Source organism: Cyclopterus lumpus, chromosome 23 (assembly GCF_009769545.1).
Source record: "Cyclopterus lumpus isolate fCycLum1 chromosome 23, fCycLum1.pri, whole genome shotgun sequence".
Taxonomy (NCBI): domain Eukaryota; kingdom Metazoa; phylum Chordata; class Actinopteri; order Perciformes; family Cyclopteridae; genus Cyclopterus; species Cyclopterus lumpus.
This window is the reverse complement of record NC_046988.1, coordinates 1,926,803-1,949,726: the sequence shown is the minus strand read 5'-3', so window position 1 is coordinate 1,949,726 and position 22,924 is coordinate 1,926,803. Positions and strand designations below refer to the sequence as shown.

Sequence of the window (22,924 nt, the reverse complement as noted above, 5' to 3'; positions counted from 1 at the left end):
GCTGCTGTGATTAAAAAGTGCCTTTTAAATCGGTTTGATCCCTCCCACACGACGAGAGACTGCGTGGTGTACGGATACGTGTCAAAACTAAATCACTAACAAGTCGCTCTCCTAGATAAGAAGCTTTCCTGGAAGGCAACGGGGAACAAGCCCGAAAACTCTTTAACATTCTGGAAAATAATTTACTCTGTGTTGCCCCAGGAGACAGTCACCGATAGAGGACTTTTTTCTTCTTCCCACAGACAAGGTGCCAGCGCTGCAAAAATTCAAACCAAACCGTTGGTACTGCGCCAACGTTTCCCTAGTTTTATGGCCCAGCACTGGCACCTTGTTGTTCTAAAGCCTCGACCGGTGCATGCCAAAAGGTGTGTGTGTGTGGAGGGGGGGGGGGCAGGGGGAGAGGGTGGGAGGGGGGGGGACAGGCACGTCTCTCCAGGACAAGGGCCATGATAGTGTTACACACTCTACAACAGGTTACAGGTGACAAACAACAAGAGCCTTTTTTCATGTCGCAGCCTCTGCTGGAGCGCCGAGGGCAGTGGAGTGATGAGGTCACAGGAAGCGAATCCCTGCTCCGAACTGGACACCGTCACATATCCTACGAGAGGAGAGGAGAGAAAAGAAGTGAGGACTTGCTGTCACCATAAGACAAGTATTACCAGTATTATTTATTTTATTATTATCTTTTTCACTCTTGTGATTTTAAACCCACTCCGATTTCAACGGAGCAGTGTGTAGAATGTAGGGACATCTAGTGGTGAGGTTGCAGATTGCATCCAACTGAATTCCCCTCCCTAGAACTACGGTGGCCTTTAGGGATGATAAAACGTGACCAACTCTCTCTAGAGCCGGCGTTTGGTTTGTCCATTCTGGGCTTCTGTAGAAACACGGCGGACTCTGTGAAGATCCCTATGTCGATACAGAGCTTATTTGAAGCTAACAAAACCTTCTTATTTTTGTTCCAGGTGATTACACACCAAAGAAAATATAGTTATGAATATATTCTATCTCTGTCAATAACGTCCTCTAAATGTTACACACTGTACCTTTCCGTGACATCACTTAAGGACATTTATCAGATAGACTTCAAATAGCTTTATGCACCTTTGATGTGTGAAATTGGTGCAGTTCCCCTTTAAGAACATGTTCCCCATGAACCCTCTTGCTGCTGCCCAGTAGAGCTTTTTGTTTCTCACACATGCCGGTGGTAAGTTTGATGAGTGAAAACTGGTTCACCCTAACCTCCGTTCCTCTCATAAAAGCAACATGGGTGACCCTCGGTTCCCCCAGTGAGCGGTTGTCTACCTGTCTCCACTCTGGACTCCCATGGGAACGCAGTAGTTGAGCTCCAGTCTGGCGATGTTGCCGAGCCGCAGAACGATGCCTGCTCCGTACGACCAGCGGAGACATTCAGCCAGCTTCTGGAGGTGTGCTCGGGGGCCGTCGCCTGCACATAACACCCCACATGTCAAAGCCCGGCCGGGACATGCGGCACAACTGAAACCATTCATTGTTTCCATTCGATGGCTCAGAATTATAAAAAAGGGGGAATTGAATGCATCTAGCTTCGTTTTCAGTCCACCCACCGTAGTTGAGGTTGCAGAGGTTGCCGGCGTTGAGGAAGAAGTGCGTTCTGAAAAGGTCTCCGAAGCCTCCCTTGCCCGGTCTGAAGGGCAGCGGAGTGTAGAGGTGCAGGCCGCCTGCCCAGTACGCCTCTCCACCCAGATAGTCACCTGGAGCACACGGAGTGAACTGCTGTACTACGACACTTCATTCAGAGTACATTCGTAAAGTCCAAAAGTTATATATACAGGACTGTCTCAGAAAATTTGAATATTGTGATAAAGTTCTTTATTTTCTGTAATGCAATTAAAAAAACAAAAATGTCATGCAGTCTGGATTCATTACAAATCAACTGAAATATTGCAAGCCTTTTATTCTTTTAATATTGCTGATTATGGCTTACAGCTTAAGAAAACTCAAATATCCTATCTCTAAATATTAGAATATCATGAAAAAGTATACTAGTAGGGTATTCAACTAATCACTTGAATCGTCTAATTTACTCGAAACACCTGCAAGGGTTTCCTGAGCCTTGAAAAACACTCAGCTTGGTTCAGCAAACACAATCACAAGTATGGGGAAGACTGCTGATCTGACTGCTGTCCAGAGGACCATCATTGACACCCTCCATCAGGAGGGTAAGACACAAAAAGACATTTCTCAAAGAGCAAGCTGTTCACAGAGTGCAGTGTCAAAGCACATCCACAAAAAGTCTGTTGGAAGGGGGAAATGTGGCAGGAAACGCTGCACAACCAAGAGAGATGACCGCAGCCTTAACAGCATTGTGAAGAAGAGTCGCTTCCAGAATTTGGGGGAGCTTCAAAGACAGTGGACTGAAGCTGGAGTCCAGGTATCAAAAGCCACTGTTCACAGACGTGTCCGGGAAATGGGCTACAATAGCCGTATTCCCACGGTCAAGCCACTTCTGAACTCAAGACAACGGAAGAAGCGTCTGACTTGGGCTATGGAAAAGAAGCACCGGACAGTTGCAGAGTGGTCCAAAGTCCTCTTTTCAGACGAAAGCAAGTGTTGTATTTCATTTGGAAGTCAAGGCGCCAGAGTCTGGAGAAAGGCTGGAGAGGAGCAACATCCAAGTTGCTTGAAATCCAGTGTGAAGTTCCCACAGTCAGTGATGGTTTGGGGAGCCATGTCAGCTGCTGGTGTTGGTCCACTGTGTTTCATCAAGTCCAGAGTAAATGCAGCTGTGTACCAAGAGATTTTAGAGCACTACATGCTTCCGTCTGCTGAAAAGCTCTATGAGATGAGGATTTCATTTTCCAGCATGATCTGGCACCTGCCCACAGTGCCAGAACCACCAGTAACTGGTGTACTGACCATGGCATTACTGTCCTTGATTGGCCTGCCAATTCCCCTGACCTGAACCCCATAGAGAATTTGTGGAGTATTGTGAAGAGGAAGCTGAAAGACACCAGACCCAACAATGCAAATGAGCTAAAGGCCGCTATTGAAGCATCCTGGGCATCCATAACACCTCAGCAATGCCACAGGCTGATTGCCTCCATGCCGCCGCATTGATGCAGTAATCCGTGCAAAAGGATTCCCAACCAAGTACTGAGTGCATTAATGGACATTTTCAAATGTTTGATTTTGTTTTGCTGTTATAAATCTTTTTTTTTTTACTTGGTCTGAGGAAATATTCTAATATTTAGAGATAGGATATTTGAGTTTTCTTAAGCTGTAAGCCATAATCAGCAATATTAAAAGAATAAAAGGCTTGCAATATTTCAGTTGATTTGTAATGAATCCAGAATGCATGACATTTTTGTTTTTTTAATTGCATTACAGAAATTAAAGAACTTTATCACAATATTCTAATTTTCTGAGACAGTCCTGTATATATAAAAAAAAAGGTTGGTCATTTTCTCCAAAATCCATATTTGCAAAGTTTTTTTTTTACCTTCACTCTGCGGCCCGATGCTGTACATCCCAAATCCTCGCACACTGGTGGGACCCCCGAGGTAGAACCTGGACAACACACACAGCTGTCATGAACCATCCACTCAGTGCAGCGTGCAGTCAAAAAACAGCTGCCATTAAAAAAGGTACAACGTAAGTAGAAACACTACTAAAACAAACTAAATGGGAATATTTGGGGGGGGGGGGGGGGAAGACGACGACGACAAATGACAACATATTAAAAGGAATGGGTCAATTCACACACATCTTAAAATGAACCGTTATCATTATTAGGACGCTCATAATCAATTATGTTTGGATCTCTACATCGAAAGAACCCCAAATAATGTGTTGTGAGGGCTGATGTGCCGAAGCCAATGACCCCCTGTACCTGTCAGCGATGCAGGACGGCTGTCTTCCGATGGGACAAAGCATCCCCCCCCACAGAGACGCAGACAAGACCTGAGAGGGCACAAAGAGTTGCCTTTATACACATATGCACACAACCTAAACACATTAAAGCTATTCAACTGAACTACTTTAGTGCTGCTTCATCGCCCACTGGTGGTTCTTTAATGCAACTACAAACAAAACAACCAACTAAAAAGCTTCGTTCAACAGGTCTGGAGTGACTCGTCTCCGTCTTACCGAGTCCCAGAAGAGCCGTCTGTTGAGCTGCAGCTCAAAATCCTCCTTCAGGAAGCTGGCGTCTCCTCCTGTGTACCCCGCCAGTTCCTGCAGGGCGGACGGATCAAACATCTTCAGAAATACAACTTCTGCTGGTGCCGGAAATAAAAATACTAAAATATCCCACAAGCTTAACTCCAATTGTTTCGAAACTAGAGACGAGTTTCCACTCATCTGTTAAATCTGGCAGGAATTGACTGAACAACTGAAACTATTTCAGCCCCTAAAAGCAGCTCCACGTGTTGCTTTGTGGCTTCTTTTTCAGGCCATTTCAGTAAAATGATATAGCCTCTACTAAACTAAGGACCAAAAACTGCAACTGTTCTTAAAACAAACTGAGAAAAGGTTCATTTATTTGATCAGTAACTAAATAAACAGCCTTTTACAGTGGGTTCAAGGTGTGAAATGTTCTTTGTTGGGAGAGGCAGGAGCATGCAAACACTGACCTGGTTGATCCGGAGTAAGGCACCCCGGCTGGGGAAGATGGCGGAGTTCCTTGAATCGATTGACACAGTGTGCTGCAAATAGAAAGGTTTTTTAAAAAAATGATATACTTGACAAGGGGAAATATGGAAAAGACCAAAAAACTGAAACTCTGTATGTAGTCGGATCAAGAGAAAGGTTCCAGACTGGAAAAGAAAAGTGGTGTTTTCAGACCAGACTGAATGATATAAAATGTTGGGTGTGATGGGAGCGAAGAACGCCTCACCGAGAGGGCAGACTTCAGCGAGTGTCCGCTCTCCTCGCGCACGGCGAAGGACGCACTGCGTGCCAGGCAGCCCAGCTCCCGCCACACGCCCTCCCACTTCAGCGTGTGGTTGGTCATCCCCAGAGGAAACTGCAGGAGAAGAAGTCTTAGAGAACAATGCATCCCTTTAAAACTTGATCTGATGTCCTTCGAGGACACTTACATTAAATTCTGCAGATCCGCCTCTGTCGGTCTCTTTTAAGGAGCTCCATGGGAACTGACCGGTGACTTTGTACATGTTGAGGGTGAGGCTGAAACAGAGCACACAGAATCTGAAAACCTCCCCAGAGCCGTGCCGCCGCAGTGTTTGCCCACATGTGAGAACCGATGTGCGGAACATTTGACATATTACCGACATACTTGCGATCAAAGTGGCCCGGCTGGGGCTTGAAGAAGGACAGGCCGTAGGACGTCTCCTTGGTCCCGTAGGAGAACTGGAAGGTGAGTTTCTCTGCTCGACCGAACGTGTTGGGCAACTTCACACCCAGCACCTGGAAGAGCGGACCGGTCCCCGTTAGTCCACTTGCACCAGTCACTAACAACACACTGTGACATTTGACTGGTGATAGCACAAACAGCACAGGCGCAACCATCAACATGTTTTTGGGGGCTCCGTTCTTTTCAAGAGTCCCAGAAAAAGTGGGCCAGCATCTAAATGGAATGCAGACATAATGGCTGCGTTCCATTTAGATGGAGCGGTCTTATGCATGCTGGCCCACTAAAGGCCTACTATGTTAGAAGGCTGAGCACAATATTTGGAAACTCAACTGATTAACATTCAAATGCTGCCCAGCTGTTTGGTTGTTTTATTGCATGTCTATTCATTGTGTTTAAAGCTCTACACAGTGGCAGATAAAGATACATACATATTATAATACTTATAGAATTAGATTTGAACGGTGGCTGCAGAGGATTGTTTCTGACTCCAGGGCGTCATAAATTCTACGGTTTAAAAGTTATTGAAAAGAAAGATTGATTGAAAACCCCCAATGGAGGCGTTGAATGTAAAAACATAACATGATAAACATGCGGTTCACATGGACGACGCTTCACGCAGAGAAACGCAGAAGGTGAAGAAAGCCATAGAGAGTTGTGGTATTGTTGCCATAGTTACAACAGTCTAATACCTCACTATCCTACGCTAGTCCTTTCTGCCTCGCACACAGTCGAGTGTTTCTCTCACCATGCTTCCTTCATTGTTGCCAACCATGGTGTTGTAGCTGCCCGTCAGCCTCTTGACCTCCGTCACCTCAAAGGTTACATCCAGGCCGTTGGGCAAAGCGTCCGAACCTGAGGAGGAGAGAACCAATCAGGGCGAGGGAGGTTTGTTCACGTCACACAGCCGTCATCCAATAGAAAAACGGCATGCAGTCCCTTCCAAAGCAAGACTTTCACCAGTAAAAGCATGAGACAAGACTTTGGGGGAAGGAAGGTGCGAATGAGTTACCTTCCGACGTATCGATCAGAACCTCCACCTCTTTGAAGATGCCCAGACGGAGCAGCCTCTGTCTGGCGATGTGAGATTTTTTCATCACCTGTGAGCGAGACAGAAGCAGAGCTCAGATAAAAAAATACCATATCTCCTTCTATCTCTAGAAAACTCAGGAGTCAGGGTGCTCGAACCACGCCACAGTCCTCAGTACATACGTCGATGAGGTTTTTGGCGTGGAAAACCTCAGAGATCTCGTAGCCGAGCAGGTCCTCTTTAGTTCTCCCAAGACCCTGGACGTTGACGTGCTGGACGACCACCTGCAATCAGACATATTTCACGTGGGTTACGTTCACGTGCGACATCACGTCACGGCTGCAAACACAGAAGTGACCCTTTTGGGCCTCGCTCCTCTGCACAAGCCGACTGACTGTCCCAGGAAGAGAGAAATATTTCCATTAAAGCAAATCATACATCAATTAACAAGTTGTGACTGGAACCTCACGTCAAACAAACGTGGGCTGTAACTTGTAAGCATTGCCTGTTATAACCAACTAAATAACAGTTAGAAATCTGACAGCTACTGTCTGTACAAAGTGACCAAGGCCTGGCCTTATTGGTCTGGCCTCCTTCCAGATGCCTCCTGCCTCTGTGGCCCTGCTGATGCCCCCCACCCCTCTCCTCTCTTCCTCCTTCTGTTTCATGGATTGTAGAGGTCTGGATCATGGTCCATGCCTACTACTCATTATTCATAAATTCTGTCATATTCATGAATGTGTTGTAACTCTGTAATGCTGTTCATCTGTACACATGACATCTATTGCGTCTGTCCATCCGGGGAGAGGGATCCTCCTTTTTGGGAGTTTTTCCTGATCTGACGGGAGGTCAAAGGTCAGGGATGTCGTATGTGTACAGATTGTAAAGCCCTCTGAGGCAAATTTGTAATTTGTGATTTTGGGCTTATTACTTATTGTAAGTCGCATTGGATAAAAGTGTCAGCTAAATGACACGTAATTTAACGTAATGGGCTATACAAAATAAACTGAATTGAATTGAATACTGTGTGAACACTGCTACTACTTACATCTTTGTTTTCGAGGATCTCCTGCTTGGACTCCTGCTCCGGTTCCGGAGGCTCCACTAGGTCGTCGGGGTGGACCCCCAAGTCCCGGCCATGCATCGGGAGAGGATCCAGGCTCTGGGACAGTGACGAGCACACGGCGTTAAATGAACAGTCTGACGCTCAGAGCCCCCCCCTCTGTCCACAGGGGAGACGAGTCAACCCCTCAGTTCTTTTCTGGGCTTGGATTTTGTTTTGGGATCCAATATTATTATGAAGTCAGTTGAGATGGGATTTTACAGTTCATCTTAACACATGTCCACAAACAACAACAAAACAAATAAAAACATCATGTATGACGCCTTTAAATGGCAGTAAAGTCAATAGGTGGGGCTCCATGAGGAGTCAGCAGGGGAGTGTCTGGTGACTCCTGCGCATTGAGGGTCGACTTATTCATAACATTGGTGTATTAATTAGAAGATGTGGAGGAATGTTAATACTGGGGGGGGGTGTTATTCTAAGGTGGCGATAGAGGTAAATAGAAGTGCTCAACTGTAAATAAGACTATTACAGAAAAATGAAACGATTTTCTGACTTTGTTAACACTCGTTTGGATTAATAAAAGGCCTTTTTTTTGCTTTTTTTTCTGTGAATACCTTCTAAAAGCATTACAAGCCCACTAGAATACCACACACTAAGTACAACGAGGCTTTTTCTTCTCCAAAAGTGTGATATCTTATTTTGAAATCCCCGCCCATCCCGTACTGGCAGCATGACGGCAGTTTAAATTGGCTCGAGGCTAAGTTACACCGCTTCACCACGCACAGTTCGCCGGTAAACACTCAAGTCCACCCGCCAGCCTTCTGCACGGTCCGCCCTGTTCAGACGGTGTGTGACAGAACATCGAGGACCAACGTGCAGCCTTTTCAGCGCTGGCTGGGCAGGGAGGTCATGGTCAAAAGCCCACAGCGAGGCCAGCGGTCAGGGAGAAATGCACGTTACCTTAGCATGGACGGTCCCCATGGTAAATACCCGCTCCTGAAAGCCTCTTCGGTCGGGGTTAGCTGCACTGCACGAGCGAGAAAATTGATAAATGACAGCGGCTACTTTCTCCAGCACCAAACCCCCTTCAAGGGAGACGCCATGACAGTTGGCGAGATCTCGTGCTGCATTCAAGTACTAGTTGTATTGTACGGTAACCTCGCGAAAGTATTTTTATGGGCTACTCTGGTTTGTTTTATCAGCATATTTATTAGCAAAACACGACAGAGAAAATACAACAAAATGCAGCAGGCGGACAGGCAACTACGCAGATGCGGATACGAGGCGTACTAATATGAGTTCACTTCTGTCGTAGTAGTAGAGTGATGCAAACAAAATACATGCTTCAGTGATGTGGCTTTGCTACTATAAACACTGTCCTCAGAATCAAGACACTAACACAGCGACCACAGTTACACGCAGTTACGTGTTTGCAGTGTAAGAACGTCGTAGTGAGTTAGATGTTACAATGTAGAAAATAAGTCGCCCCGGGTGACTTAAAAGAAAGAAAGAAAAGACTCTTAGTGCGGGTAAAGCGGATTGCTCCTAAACGCATCACCTTGTCTTCAGTCCGTGATTGGATAGAAATGAGAAACGCATTGAAGTGGGCGGAGCGAGAGGAGTCACGTTGAAGGAGCTCATCCGGCAGATGGCGACGTTTGTCTTCTTTACGCCGACTTCCTTTCGAGCTGAGCGGAAACTGGCAGCAGTAGGATGAAAAACGACCGTACATTGGATTTTGGAGAAGTGTTGTCAGTTCCCAGCCAGCGTCGGCCCTGTCTCTGTGTGTGTGCTTGCTGCTGTATTAAAACGGTATGAAGGAAAATGTAACTAGACGTAGCTATAGGCTAATGATACATGTCATCATATATGGGAAACAACAATGAAACACACAGCGACCTCCTTCACTAACCAAGTCTTCTTATCTATAAAAATAAAGTTGGGTACAGGTGACTACTTCAAAGGGGTCTAATAAACACTATATTCACTAATAGCCTACACAATTAAAGCTACCTAAACTGTGGTTCTTGAACGTAGCTCAGGAGGGCAACAACAAGGTCTACTATTGTTGTTGACAGCTCATTACGAACAAACTACTTAAAACAAAGACAATCACCACGTGTATTTTGACTTATTTTCAACCCTTGAAATGAAGGAATAGTTGGGGACCGTTGACATACCTGTATAAACCTGCTGGTGACATGGAGTGTGCCCCAACACATACTCCCCCAGCCTCATTCATAGGGTACCTGGACATCTCTCCTGTCTGTTAAAGGACGATCACATTGGGGATCCACTCTTTGGCCTTGGTGTCAGGCCACTAGGAGGCAGTACTTCCAACTCCTTGAAACCTCCTTACATTTCACAAGTCAGAAAATGATGCCAATAAGTATTGAAGTTGAACAATTGAGTGAACTAAAGCCTTTATAGACTGCCACGTATGTGCTTCTAAAATTACCTTCATCCAATCAGGCCTAAGTGGTTCCTAAACTATGGCCTCGAGACCTTTGAGGGTTCCTTAGTGGGCACAGTTAATTTGGATTTACACATTATATTTAAAAGTAACTAAACCCCAGAGTTGTTGCTAAAGCACTACATGAACTGCTGGGCTTGGAGTGTCAGTGAAACAATGCATAGTAGTTAATGTGTAGTGTGGAGGAGTGATGCCTTTGAGGCTGGGCAGGGTTGTAAAGATATTGCACATAAATGAGCTGTTTGACTTTAAACCATTTGATGTTCAAATGCAGTATGGAATAGCAGATTCCTCCTTGGACATTGTCCCTTATTGACATTTTATGCAGATCTAAGGTCAATGTTTTGTATTGTTGGCCTGCACAAGAGATTCATTATTTTGTGGTAACTGGTGATTTTTCTTGTAAATTAATGGTATGTTTGAAAAAGCAATATTTAAAACAAACAGATGTACACTACAAATGAGTAAATTAACTTTAAAATGATAAATGGTGTTAAGTTCCAGTGACAATGGATGTTATAATTGTACAGTACTGTGTTTTTACAGTAATAGAGTAAATTATCAACACAGTAGTGTGTAACATCAACACTAACCAGAGTTATTTGACCTTCTAGTGTTAACTTTTTACAATTCGATACAGTATTAATGAAAGTTGGAATTTAACGCAATTAGAGTGTATTTGTTATCACAGACAAGTTAAATTATCAACACTAATGAGAATGATATTTACAGTGTCCAAAATTATTTAACCTGTGGTGTTACATTTAATTTTTACTTGATTTAGAGTTAATTTTACTGTAAAATGTCAACACTTGGGCAAGAGTTTACGATTGGGACCAAATACAATTTTAAAAAAATAGCAATAGTGTTATATTTAACTCTTTAAGTGTTACTTTAACACTGCAATATGTACTGTGTAGAGACTCTGTATATGTCTCTGAGTAGCGGCAACCTGTCAATAACAATAAGCCCCGCCCTAAAGCATCCCCTGCTTTATGGTCTGTTTGACTCTAAATTACCATAATTTACTAAATGAACATCACACTGAAAAGACTTGAAACTAGAGATTGAGACCATAAACTCATGTTTACAATGTTTACTGAGGGAATACACCAAGAGAGAAGTAGAGTCATTTATATAGACTTCTATACAACCAGAGGAGTCGCCCCCTGGTGGTCAGGAGAGAGAATGCAGCTTTAACACATGAAGCATAGACTTCTATACAACCAGAGGAGTCGCCCCCTGGTGGACAGGAGAGAGAATGCAGCTTTGAGACACTTCTTAAACATTGGCATCACTCAGCTGAACCTGTTGATGGATGCTGCTCCATGAACTTCATCTGCTTACAGAGCAGCCAATAGGAGCATTGTATTGTAGTAGCAGGGTTTCGACCAGTAGAGGGCAGACATTATGCCTATTAATAACACAATATGTAGAACTCAAATACTTTGCACTTCAATGTCAAAATGTTGACCTGAATATATATATATATATATATATATATATATATATATATATATATATATATATATGTGTATATATATATATATATATATGTGTGTGTGTGTGTATTGTTGTTTTCAGCTGAATGTGTTTGTGGTATTTCGAAAGTCTTCATAAAACCAAAGAGAAGTCCTTCAAATCAGCAGTGAACAACAACAACAACAACAACAACAACAACTTGTTTTGGGCGTGTGACTCTCAGACTGTTGATGGACATGAGTTGTGTGCAGTTTAAGATGGTTTAGGTTTAAGACATATTGGATATCGAATAACAACAACACATTGATTCATATTTATCTATGTTTTGTAGGGAACATTGAGGTGCTTGAGGAACTATCTCCATCATGTCGCTCCGCTGCTCGTTAAACTCTCTCTCTCTCTCTCTCTCTCTCTCTCTCTCTCTCTCTCTCTCTCTCTCTCTCTCTCTCTCTCTCTCTCTCTCTCTCTCTCTCTCTCTCGTCTACCGGCACAAACAAGCCAATCAGAGGGCTCGAATGGCCTCCGCTCTCTCTCTCTCTCTCTCTCTCTCTCTCTCTCTCTCACCGCCGCTGCTGGTCCACCAAAGAGCGGTCCTCCTCCTCTCGTATCAGAGACACACACACACGCACACGTCCCCACGCGCACACACGCACGGTCCAAACCCCCAGAAAAAGCCCTGCTGAATCCTCACACCGCCTGTCAGCATGGGGAGCGCTTGTTTTCCCCGGGACGTTTGTTTGTTTATCCTCCTCATAAATACTTGCATGGTGATGGGGAATGTCGGACTGTCAGGTAAGAGCTCCCCTTTCCTCTCTGTCCTCTTCACTGTCAGCCACGGGGCGCACTTTGCTTTTTCAGCCGGCTTAAAAGGAGAAATGATGGAAAGGAGTGGAGAAGCCACCATCATATCACAAGGTATTTCAAATAAAAAGCACAAGTGGGCTTCTTTAAAGTTTCTGTTTCCGAAGAGCATCTGAATTTATGACATTAGAATATGATCCGACACTAAAGGCATCTGAAAACTCACATTTGCGCGCATTCCTTTTGTGGGGGAGTCGGGGTGTTGAATTGAGACCACGACACAAACATGTCATGTTGAGTTCTGTGGTTTTAGTAAGTCATGCTTGATGTATTAAAGTAGTGGTAGAAAGTGGTCTCCAGACGCGGAGGGGTACAGTCGGTGTAACACCTCTCTGGAACTTTGTTCCTGCGCGCAAAGGTCACTTTGAATCGGAACCTGCAGCTCGCTCCCCGGGGTGAAGCACTCGTCCGCTGTGAGTTATTATTTATTGAAATGTTCCAACGCGTGCAAACGGTGCTTATGATTCACACCGAGGGCGGCTTGGAGAAGCGGAGGGCTGAGCCGCGACAGAGCATCTCGTCTCCGGGGTTTCGTGGGCTTGTCCGGAGCTGGAGGAGGAGGGAGGCGGAGACTGTGTGTGTGTGTGTGTGCGTGTGTGTGTGTGTAAATGTGGGTTGAGGGGGGTGGGGGGTCCCAGGAGGAGCAGGCAGCAGGGGCCCAATATCGACCGCGCAGCAGCAGCACATTGTTCAGCCTCCCACCGCTGTGAACGCCCAGGAGTCAATATTGAGACAGTGAGCCACCATGCAGGAAAGGCTTTGTCCCGACCAGGACACCCCGGCTCTGTCCAGGGACTAAGCAGCACCCTGTTCCTGCTGCTGCAGCGGGTTACCACCAAGACCCCAACACACTGGAACTTGTTGCTGCTGCTTCTCTCCTTTCTCTTCACTCCCCATCCAATAAAACACTCACTGGCTTTTTTTCCCCTTCTTTTATTTATCAAACAGCAAAAAAAAATATTTATTGTAAATTCCGTTTTATCGTTTATTTATTGCCTTTATACAGCTGAGCCGGGCGGAGGGCCAGACAGCAGGGGCCGAACCACAGGCAGCTCCCAGCCTAACTCACACACACACACTCACACACACGCACACACACACACACACACGCACACACGCACACACACGATTAATATAGCAGAGGACGAGCAGAGGGGCTCTGTGGTGATGCAAAGGTCTGCTGAGCGAAACCAAAAGCTCCTCTGTGTCTGTCTCCGGAACCCCTCCCTCTGTGTGTGTGTGTGTGTGTGTGTGTGTGTGTAATGGGTCAGGCCCAGATGTGACTTGCTCCTCTATCAATAACCTGATCAAGTAGGAAGCCGTTAAACCCTCTGTTCTTTGCATGCTGTCTCTCTCTCTCTCGCTGTCACACAAAAGCAGTTAATAATTTGCCGGACAAATTTGTCCTCAATAGGATTTCATTATACTTATTTCTAAAATTCTTCTAAAATATGTTTTTTGGCTTGTGACTCGTAAGCTTAAAGAGGTTATGGTTTTGCATCACACTCACTTAGAGCTGGGGGCGAGCGACAGACAGATGAAATATAATTATAAAATCGTGGTATGAAACACAGGGGAAGGGACCTCTTTAGTGCCTCAACCACAACATTTTGAGGGCTCTCTGGTCATAATCACTTCAGCTTTGAGATCAGGCCTCTGTGGGCCGTTCTGTTCTCTTAAAGCCACAAAGAATATGTTTCTATCTCTAGTCTGTGTTCGCTGTGACTGAATCGTGATGAACTCAGGCTGCAGCTACACACAAATCTTGGATTACGGCCGTCACCATTTTGTTTTTTTCCGCAACCGACGGAGGTTATCGTATTTGGAGTGTGGAAGAGAGACCTGTCAAACACAGTAGCCCCGCCCTAAAGCAGTCTCTTCATGGTCTGTTTGACTCTAAATGGACCATCATTTACTAAATGAACATCATGCTGTATTGAAGAAGACTTGAACTATAAATTGAGACCATAAACTCATGTTTACTGAGGGAACAAATCAAGAGAAAAGTAGAGTCATTTTCTCATAGACTTCTTTACAACCAGAGGAGTCGCCCCCTGGTGGTCAGTAGAGAGAATGTGCAATGACACTTTCGCATCCGTTTTTCTCGGCAGAACCGGAGGTTGCCGCCTGATTACAACCCATTGACATGTGGAACCGGTCCCATACTCGGTTGAGTTCAACTGGCTAGTCTGACGCCAAAAGTGTGGCTGAATAGCTCGCATTTGGAAGCGGGGGGAAGCCTTCTATTATTGTTGAAGCATTACCATGCAGGGGATTCTAATGAAAGTGTGGAGTTGAATTGTGGGAAACAAAGTATCCAGGTCTTTCATGCCTCCGCGGCGGCCGTTGCCAGAGGCTTTATTAAGTGCCTTGAGTACCTTTAAGGTGCTATACAAAAAAAGTATTATTATTAATTATGTTTTGAGGGTCGTCCATCCCATTCTCTTGAACACGGTATCTCAGGAATGCCTGGAGGGCCAATTAAAACATTTGGAACACACGTCCACCTCAACTGATTTGACTTTGGAGGTCATAGATCATCACTGTGATCTTATGTCCTTATGTCCTCCAATTGTCGTGAACGCAATATCTCAGGAACGCCTAGAGGGAATTTCATTCCATCCGGTATAAACGTCTTCTCGGACTCAAGGATGATCTGATTAGAATTTGTTGGCCATTTGTGACCTCACAAAACACGATTGTGGCAATAATACAATAATTCATACGGTAATCTAGACAATGTCACACAGGGGGCGACTCCTCTGGTTGTATAGAAGTCTATGCTTCATGTGTTAAAGATGCATTCTCTCGACTGAACACCAGGGGGCGACTCCTCTGGTTGTATAGAAGTCTATGCTTCATGTGTTACAGCTGCATTCTCTCTACTGACCACCAGGGCGCGACTCCTTTGGTTGTATAGAAGCCTATATAAAATGACTCTTTATGGTCTCAATCTCTAGTTTCAAGTCTTCTTCAATACAGCATGATGTTCATTTAGTAAATTATAGTCCATTTAAAATAAAAAGACCATAAAGCAGGTATGCTTTAAGGCAGGCTTACTGTGATTGACAGGTCGCTACCGCTACCATAGACGTAAACGACGTCTCTTCATCCTCTGCTTTCCAAATATGGTCACTCACGTTTATTGGTTTTAAAAAGCCAAGATGGTTTCGCCGAAATCGAGGCTTCATAAAAGTATTCCACAAACCATCATGCTGAGATTAGAGGGATGTTTTACATCCAACATTTTCATTTTGTTTGTTTATCTGTTTTCCTATCCTAGTAATCTTGTTGCGACCACTTTGGGGGTCCATACCTCCAGAACCACTTATGAATGCTCATGAGCCCTTCATCAGTGTCTCATTGGAAGGCAAAACATTTCATAATTCCGTCCTTGTTGGTGTCAACAAGCTAAATGAAAAGTACATATGGACAGTCCAGCCCTGTTATCACCCAGTGCTACTTGGCTGGCACTCAGTGCTCTGGGATTAGAAATGCTACACAGACACACTTCTTCTCATGTGACATCAGTTAAGCAGCACACATATCTGTAGACTAGAGGACTCTAAAGGGACCAGATGGGACAAGTGTAACTGAGTGTAGCGTTTAACGAACAGATGCTGACTCACTCCATCCTCGGGATGTACCAATCCAACTCTGAACCGATTCTGACACGTTGAAGCCGAAGATTTCTGTGGGACTAAAATGTAGCGGCATGAGGTCAGAGCGATGCTTCCCTGGTCATACCCAACATCAGGGCTCGTTGAAACCATTGGGACTCACGTCTATTGACACCTTTCTTTTCTTAATTTTTGTGCAGATGCAGACGAGTGTGCAGAAGGTTCCGACGACTGCCACATCGACGCCCTCTGCCAGAACACGCCCAAGTCCTACAACTGCATCTGCAAGCCGGGCTACAAGGGAGATGGCAAGCAGTGTGAAGGTCAGTGGCCTCTCTCCGCTTCATGTTCTTAAGATGCAACATGATTTAGCAGCAACCTGATTCTGAAGTGCACCATTTTGCGTCCAACATTTACCACCATTGCAGCAAATAGTGTTTTTAGCAAGGCAGTGTAGTAAATATTTGAACTGTATCCACGGTGGACTTAAACCTGAAACTGCTACGAGGAACTTTCATTTTGTGCGGATGTTGGCGGTCCCTGTGGACAAAAGGGGTAGTGTTTCCAAGCGCCAGAGTCCCTTTGGAAAAGCTCCCTTCCCTCCAGCGGGCCCAGCAATACGGCCTGGGTCTCCAGCAGCGTGGTGTCGCTGTCGTTTATTTGTCATTTTATTGTTCTATACCTTTTTCTATACCTTCAGTAATTGGGAAGATATAAGATAAGAAGATAAAAGAACAATGCAGCTCGGTACAGCTGCTGTTTCATTGTGTCAGATAAATATTTAAATTCACATTTAGGTAAATATAGCTATCGAATTGGACAATATGATCTTGCATTGGGATTATTGGGACATCACTTGTAGCAACAGTCAAAGTTCCCTCCTTCAGATGAAATCAAATGTGAGTCAGAAGTGAACTTCAGTGAAACGGGATCTGGGGACAAGAACAAGGCCTCTGATGTAACTGCTGGTTGGACAGCTGTTTCAACCCCCCCCCCCCCCCCCCCCCCCCCCACCACCACCACCACCACAGGTTCTCCTAATTAACGGGGAGGAAGTGGACTGAGCGAGGGTGTCCGGGTGAGACGGGGGCAGCACCTGGCTGTGCGTTCACACCTCCACTCACCTCCACTCACTTCTGCCCCGTTGCACTGCACAGATATGCTCACACACACACACACACACGCACACACACACACACACACTGTAATCTTCTAATCTTTTGTACCATGCGCTACACTGCTCATAACAAGACCCATTTTTCGGAACCATGGCGAAGTATAATGTACTACAACTCGGGGTCTCATTCCTGTAGTTTTGGCCATCATCCCTGATAGCACTCTCCTCCCCAAATGAATGTGGGAGAAATGGCAGCTACTAACGGTAATAATGCAAACCCAGACAACACAAAGGTATCACAGACCATCACTTGGCAGCATGGGAAGCATGGGAAGTGATGGGGGTTTCATCCAAAGCCATTATTCTCATATGTTACGTCCCCAATTGGCTATACGTTATTCACTCCCCTACCAAGTTGGTGTGTGTTTAGCTTAGTTGTTTACAACCTGCCATGCTGCTGCTCCACAGAGTGCAGTTGGCTGTCAGATGAAAGCATGTGGCCGGTACCATCACATTCAACCTGGCTAACTTTAGGCATATGAGACCATATCTAAATACAGAGGCAGCCAAACTCTTTATGCATGCTCTGATCTTTTTCCCATACATACTGTTTTACAAGCTGGTCACAAGCAAGCATGACAACTCCGAAGCCTATTGAGTCCCCCCAGACATTAAACCGGACGCACTGAATCAGTTCATAATGCGGAAGATTAGGTAACAAGGGCAAACCCGAGAGAGGACTGTGCTGTCAGAGCCACCCGCGACTTCAACAGTCTTCCTATTGAGTTCAGAGAAAGCACTCATTACAACTAAAGAGAGCGCTTATATCACGAGTAATCATACCACCTCATCTCTGGCACTGCCGTTACATATACTTTTTTTAATTGTTTTTACAAATCTTTGTATTTTATTGTCTAGTGTCCTATTGTGTTGTATTGTGCTGTACAGTGTGGTCCTATGGTGTTTGCTGTTGAATTGTGCTGATCATAACCAGGCCAAAAAGTAAATAAGTAATAATAAAATATGTAAACAAATATATAAACAAATGTTGATTAATGTGCACTGTCCCTGCTGAATAATAATAATATATTTCTTAATCTCTGAGGAAAGAGCTTTTTTATGCTAACAAATAATAATAGTTGGACTTTAGTAAAATGCACTTATAATAGTAAGTTGGAATATGGAAACGAGTGATGCTCGTGGAACAGAGGCTAGCCCACATGTGACTCTCTAGAGAACATTGGCCTGCCATCACAGAGGGTGTATAGCCTAAAAAAGTACTTCACATGTTGATCTCCCAATGTGTTTGTTTTCCAACATGTGTGTCCATGTTGGTTGAACTGACCGTTTACATCAACTATTATTGATTGGTTCATTAAGCAGCTCTGTTGTCTTTTCCGTGTCCGTATAGCATGTGATTTATGGCACTGGACAGACAGACATGGTCTGAACGTGCTTTTCAGGGATATGATCTTCCTCCATATAGCTGCTGCTGTCTGAGCCAACCTTGTCCTGCCAGCCTCTGTTTATTACATCACTTCACCCAGGCCAGTTGAATGTCAACTTTGTTTTATTACATCGCCGTTCAACAACCAGCATTTGAATGCTTCTGGGCGGATGTATGCGCGTGTGTGTCGAACACGCTTTACAACACCTCCAGAATGTACGCTGAGCTCTATCAACCTCCTCCCAGCGATGTAGCAACAGCTCACAACAGAGACGTCAAATGAAGACAGATGGTGGGATGGGAGTTGATCCCCTGACCCCAGTGATTAGATATGGCTGCTGTAATTGGCCGGCTGTGTTTTCCATTAACAGGCATTACTGGCCACTTTGCCGGCCAGCGCGCCATTAGCGGCCCTGCTGTTCCTGGAAGCACCTGGGAGTGGCGGAGCGCCTGTGCTCACTCGCTCCTTCCCCCAGGTCTCCGCTGCGTTTCAGCAGCGTCCTTCTGTATCGGCAAAGACTCGATCAGCAGTCTCGTGAAACTTGCCTTGGATTAGGCGCGAAAAACAGAAAGTGGATCAAAGTTAGGCTACGTCGTCGACTTTTTGCTCCACAATCCTCACAAGTGCGTTAATGTATGATCTGTCCACGCGGTTATCTCTAATCTGTCATCTTATCAGACGTTTCTGTCCAGAGCACCTGCTTTTTCTTTCGGAGACCTCCAGATGCACCCTTCATCCTCCACAGCCTTGGATGCGATGTGCTCTATTTTGTATCGTGAGGCTAGAATGTTGATGTCTCTCTGTTTGGGTTGGCCCTATGTACTGGCAGAAAAACCAACAGCAATGTGTGCAAAGTCAATTGTGACAAAACTGAAAGGTGGAGCTGATTGTAAATAATGAGCTGTGTAGGTTCAATAAGATCAATAACACAAATTTAATCATCGTTCACCACTGAGATCCATCATCCTCCAGACCGGCGAGTCACGTTTCTCCTATACCTCAACTAGAAATGAGTATATAGCCAAGAAGTGGCTTTCTTAAAAGGATAGTTTGGATTCTTTTTCAGTGGGGTTGTATGAGGTACTTATTAATAGTCAGTGTACCTCCAGTGTATGGTGGGCAACACATCCCCAGTTTGGAGCAACAGAAAGGAGTACCGGCACGAGCAAAGCAATGCACTGCTGTGAACGGGGGCCGCAGCATTAGTTAGTTTAAGTCTACACTATATTCAGAATATTTTGACCACTTTACTTTACCGTCAGACTGTCCTTTCCTATAGCTGTTATCTACGCTCTTCAAAGCCACCCGAATCCTTTGACAAAGAGAACATTTTTACCAAGCAGCACACAGTAGTTGCTGGTCTCGCTGCCTCGAATGGTTAGTTTGTGATATTGTATGACTTTGGTGAATCCTAACTAATCCTTTAAAAAATCTAGTATAGGTAATTTAATGACTAAGTACTTCATAAAACCGCACTTCAAGAAATCCCTTTCATCAAATGAATTTCAGTGTGCATATAACGTAACAACTAGCACAAACAACTGAGTGGTGTGTTGGAGATGTACCGTATAGATGTATTTATATTCCTAAAATCATGGACAACACATTGTAAACAAATATACCTTTGGGCATCTACTCAAAAGTGAGTTATATCAGTATAATATCATAGAGACTGTCAGTCAGTACATCTAGCCAGAGGCTCCTTAGATAACGGGGGAGGCACAATATTAATATCTGTGCATCCTTCCACCCTCTGCCACGAATGTGGGGGGAAGGTTGCCGTGAAGCTCCCTCCGGATGTCTGAGTTCCTTACTCGATCTCTAAGGGTGAGTCCAGCCAACCTATTGAGGACACTTATTTTGGCCTCTTGTATCTGTGATCTAATCTGTTCCTATTCAAAGCTCATGAACATCGGGGAGGGTTAGAACATAGCTCTCAAATCACTGCTGACGCCACACCAGTTCGCCTGTTGATCTCACGTTAACCTCTTTTACTTGAGGTGTAGCAATCCACCGTTTTCCCCAGACTTGAGGGGGCTGACTCTCATCCCAACTTCTTCACTGCAAACTGCCCCAGTGAGTAGTGGAGGTCTCAGTCCGATGAAGCTAACAGAACCACATCATCTGCAAAGAGTAGAGACACAATTATGACGTCCCAAAACTGGACACTTTACTCCCCACGGCTGCCCCTCGAGATCCTGTCTGTGAAGATCAAAAACAGAATCAGTAACAAGGGATAACTGAGTCCAACTCCCATTGAAGCGTGTTTGACTTTGTGCCTAGACAAAGCTCTATCTCTGGTTGTACAATGAATGGATGCCCCCCCCCAACAACCATGCAAGGGTTACGAGCTGGAATTGATAACGTCAGGAAGGAAGCGCTAATCTCTGTCTGAACAAGGCCTTAATACAAGCCTACGTTAGTCTAACTGTGCAGCTGATGTATCTGCATTGGCAAATACTAAGTATTTGCAGATTAGGACGAGGATCTGACGTATTAAAACCCTTGGTTGGTTTTCACAGATATTTCCCTGGAAAATGCTTTTGGCTCAGAGTAAGTGATGCAGATTTGTTTGCAGTTTGTTTCATCTCTGGGAAGTAAACTGCAGAAAAAACACAGCAATGAGAGCTGAGCACTGAAGAAGCTGCCAAAACAAAAAAAGCAACGATGTCCAACTTTTTACAAAGCAAAAACCAAAAGTGGATGTACCTTTTGACAAGATTTCTTGGTACATTTTGGAATCAGACATTTCTTACTTGGTTTGTATTGCCGATCACATGAACGTGCACGTTTGAGGTTCCAGAGGGATGTGACTTGTGTTGCACTGCATTCTCAAAACTCGGGCTCGCTCTTGTGCTTTGGTAACGGCTGGGATTTGAGCCCCGGTGACCAAGGGAAACGACCTGTGCTCTCGGCCTCTGCGACACTTCGCCACTACAAATTAGCAGCTCGGAAGCGGCATTGTCCTGCCGGGAGCTGAGGTTGGTTCAGCAGGACTTCAGCGGGGATCACATCCCAGCCACCGGTGACCACGTGTGTTCCTCCACTGACCTGTGGCTCCCATGAGGACCGTGTCCTCAGTCGAGTCGTTTTCCGCTCGCCACTGAAATCGGATCTGGCGTTTATGAATGCTGCCCTCTCTGAAGACTGTTCTGCAAGCTGATACTGCCGGCTCGTTATGGAAAAATGTGAACTTTTATCCCTGTGCTGTCAAACGAAGAGTATTTGGGAGGATCTGCGTATCAGTCAGGCATGCTTTACTGCGTGTGTGTGTGTGTGTGTGTCTGTGTGTGTGTGTGTGTGTGTGTGTGTGTGTGTGTGTGTGTGTGTGTGTGTGTGTGTGCGCAGAACAGGGCTAGAGTTGTCTCCCTGTTTATATACAGATCAAGCAAAACTGTGACCGGCTGTTGTGAACACTTGTTTACCAGGCTAAGAGTTAAAAACTCAAAGGATTATGATAAGATGAATCACTGAAGAGACTTTACTGTGTTCCCTGAGTTCAGGGCAGAAAAGCTCCATGGGCTTTGGGGGATAAGTGACGGCATTACTGCTGCAAAAACTCATTTAAATCTCATAAACATCCAACCAATATTCACTTTATATTGTCTTGATTTTGCCTCATCTCAACATGGATGTGAGCAAGGGCTGATTTCAGAGGTACTGAACGCATGTCAGATGAGGATATGCTTTAAGAAACCTGATAGTTTTAAAAGTTGCATTACATTTTTGAATAAAAGTGTGATTGATTGTCCCGTTGAAGAAAAGGATCCGGAGGGCCGAGTGATCTGGCTGGTTGCCACAGAGCTGTCATAGGCAGCCCCGTGTTTCCTCGGCATTTGTCACTTACAGGCTAATTGATTGGTTTTCATCAGCGCTGGCCTGAATAGAAGCCTCTTCTTCTCCCGCTCATTATGTGTTTTAACACTCAAGCCTCTGCCAGCGCCATTCTCACACACACACACACACACACACACACACACACACACACACACACACACACACACACTTGTGTGTGTATTTGGTTCCATATTGAAGGCTTTTATCTCGGTGCCCAAGCAGCTGATTAAGTATGAAGCAGGTAGAAGAAAATGTCACTTTGAACACTGTCGCACTGTTATGAACTCAAGGTTTGTCTATGCAGTTTGACTTTCTAAGCCAATTATCTGTTGTGTTTCTTCTAATCATATGGATACCAAGCGAAATGATGTCACAATTGCAATAGACTGATTGTATATAAGTAGTGGACATAGTCATCCTGACATCACCCATTAGTTTGTGGACTGCCGTTTTGAAGCCGTCGCCATCTTGGATTACGGACGTCGCCATTGTTTACTGTGTCTAGGGGGAACGACAGAGAGACGGGAGAGAGATGAAGCAACTGACCGGCTTCTTTCTGGCTACAGACCGTCTTCCAAAGTAGCACACACCTCGACCGTGTTTGTACTCACAGCTGTGAGTCATCTTTCTCCACTATGAA

At 44.9% G+C, this 22,924-nt stretch overlaps 2 protein-coding genes across 3 annotated transcripts in view; one reads left to right on the top strand and one right to left on the bottom strand.

The window, feature by feature from the left end:
• Positions 1 to 513: 513 nt before the first annotated feature.
• On the bottom strand, positions 514 to 8,565 carry samm50l (sorting and assembly machinery component 50 homolog, like). Its single transcript, XM_034526712.1, has 15 exons — positions 8,407 to 8,565; positions 7,429 to 7,542; positions 6,563 to 6,664; positions 6,363 to 6,450; positions 6,099 to 6,205; positions 5,276 to 5,406; positions 5,079 to 5,166; positions 4,877 to 5,005; positions 4,614 to 4,685; positions 4,129 to 4,215; positions 3,872 to 3,942; positions 3,482 to 3,549; positions 1,587 to 1,733; positions 1,306 to 1,447; positions 514 to 598 (listed from the first exon to the last, which is right to left on the bottom strand). The coding sequence occupies exons 1-15, from the start codon at positions 8,425 to 8,427 to the stop codon at positions 553 to 555; spliced, it is 1,413 nt and encodes a 470-aa protein (XP_034382603.1). The 5' UTR covers positions 8,428 to 8,565; the 3' UTR covers positions 514 to 552.
• A 3,540-nt stretch (positions 8,566 to 12,105) lies between these two features.
• scube1 (signal peptide, CUB domain, EGF-like 1) overlaps positions 12,106 to 22,924 on the top strand; it is an 89,631-nt gene continuing 78,812 nt past the window's right edge. For both annotated transcript variants that reach the window (XM_034526220.1, XM_034526219.1), the window contains exons 1-2: positions 12,106 to 12,193; positions 16,083 to 16,205. In XM_034526220.1, the coding sequence (XP_034382111.1) occupies positions 12,106 to 12,193; positions 16,083 to 16,205 (211 nt within the window). The remainder of the gene's footprint in view (positions 12,194 to 16,082; positions 16,206 to 22,924) is intronic.

Coding starts and splice junctions, on each gene's coding strand:
- samm50l (XM_034526712.1), bottom strand. CDS start 8,427: ATGGGGACCGTCCATGCTAAG. Junction 7,543..8,406: donor TGGGGACCGTCCATGCTAAG/GTAACGTGCATT, acceptor TCACTGTCCCAG/AGCCTGGATCCTCTCCCGAT. Junction 3,943..4,128: donor GACGGCTCTTCTGGGACTCG/GTAAGACGGAGA, acceptor GTGCCCTCTCAG/GTCTTGTCTGCGTCTCTGTG.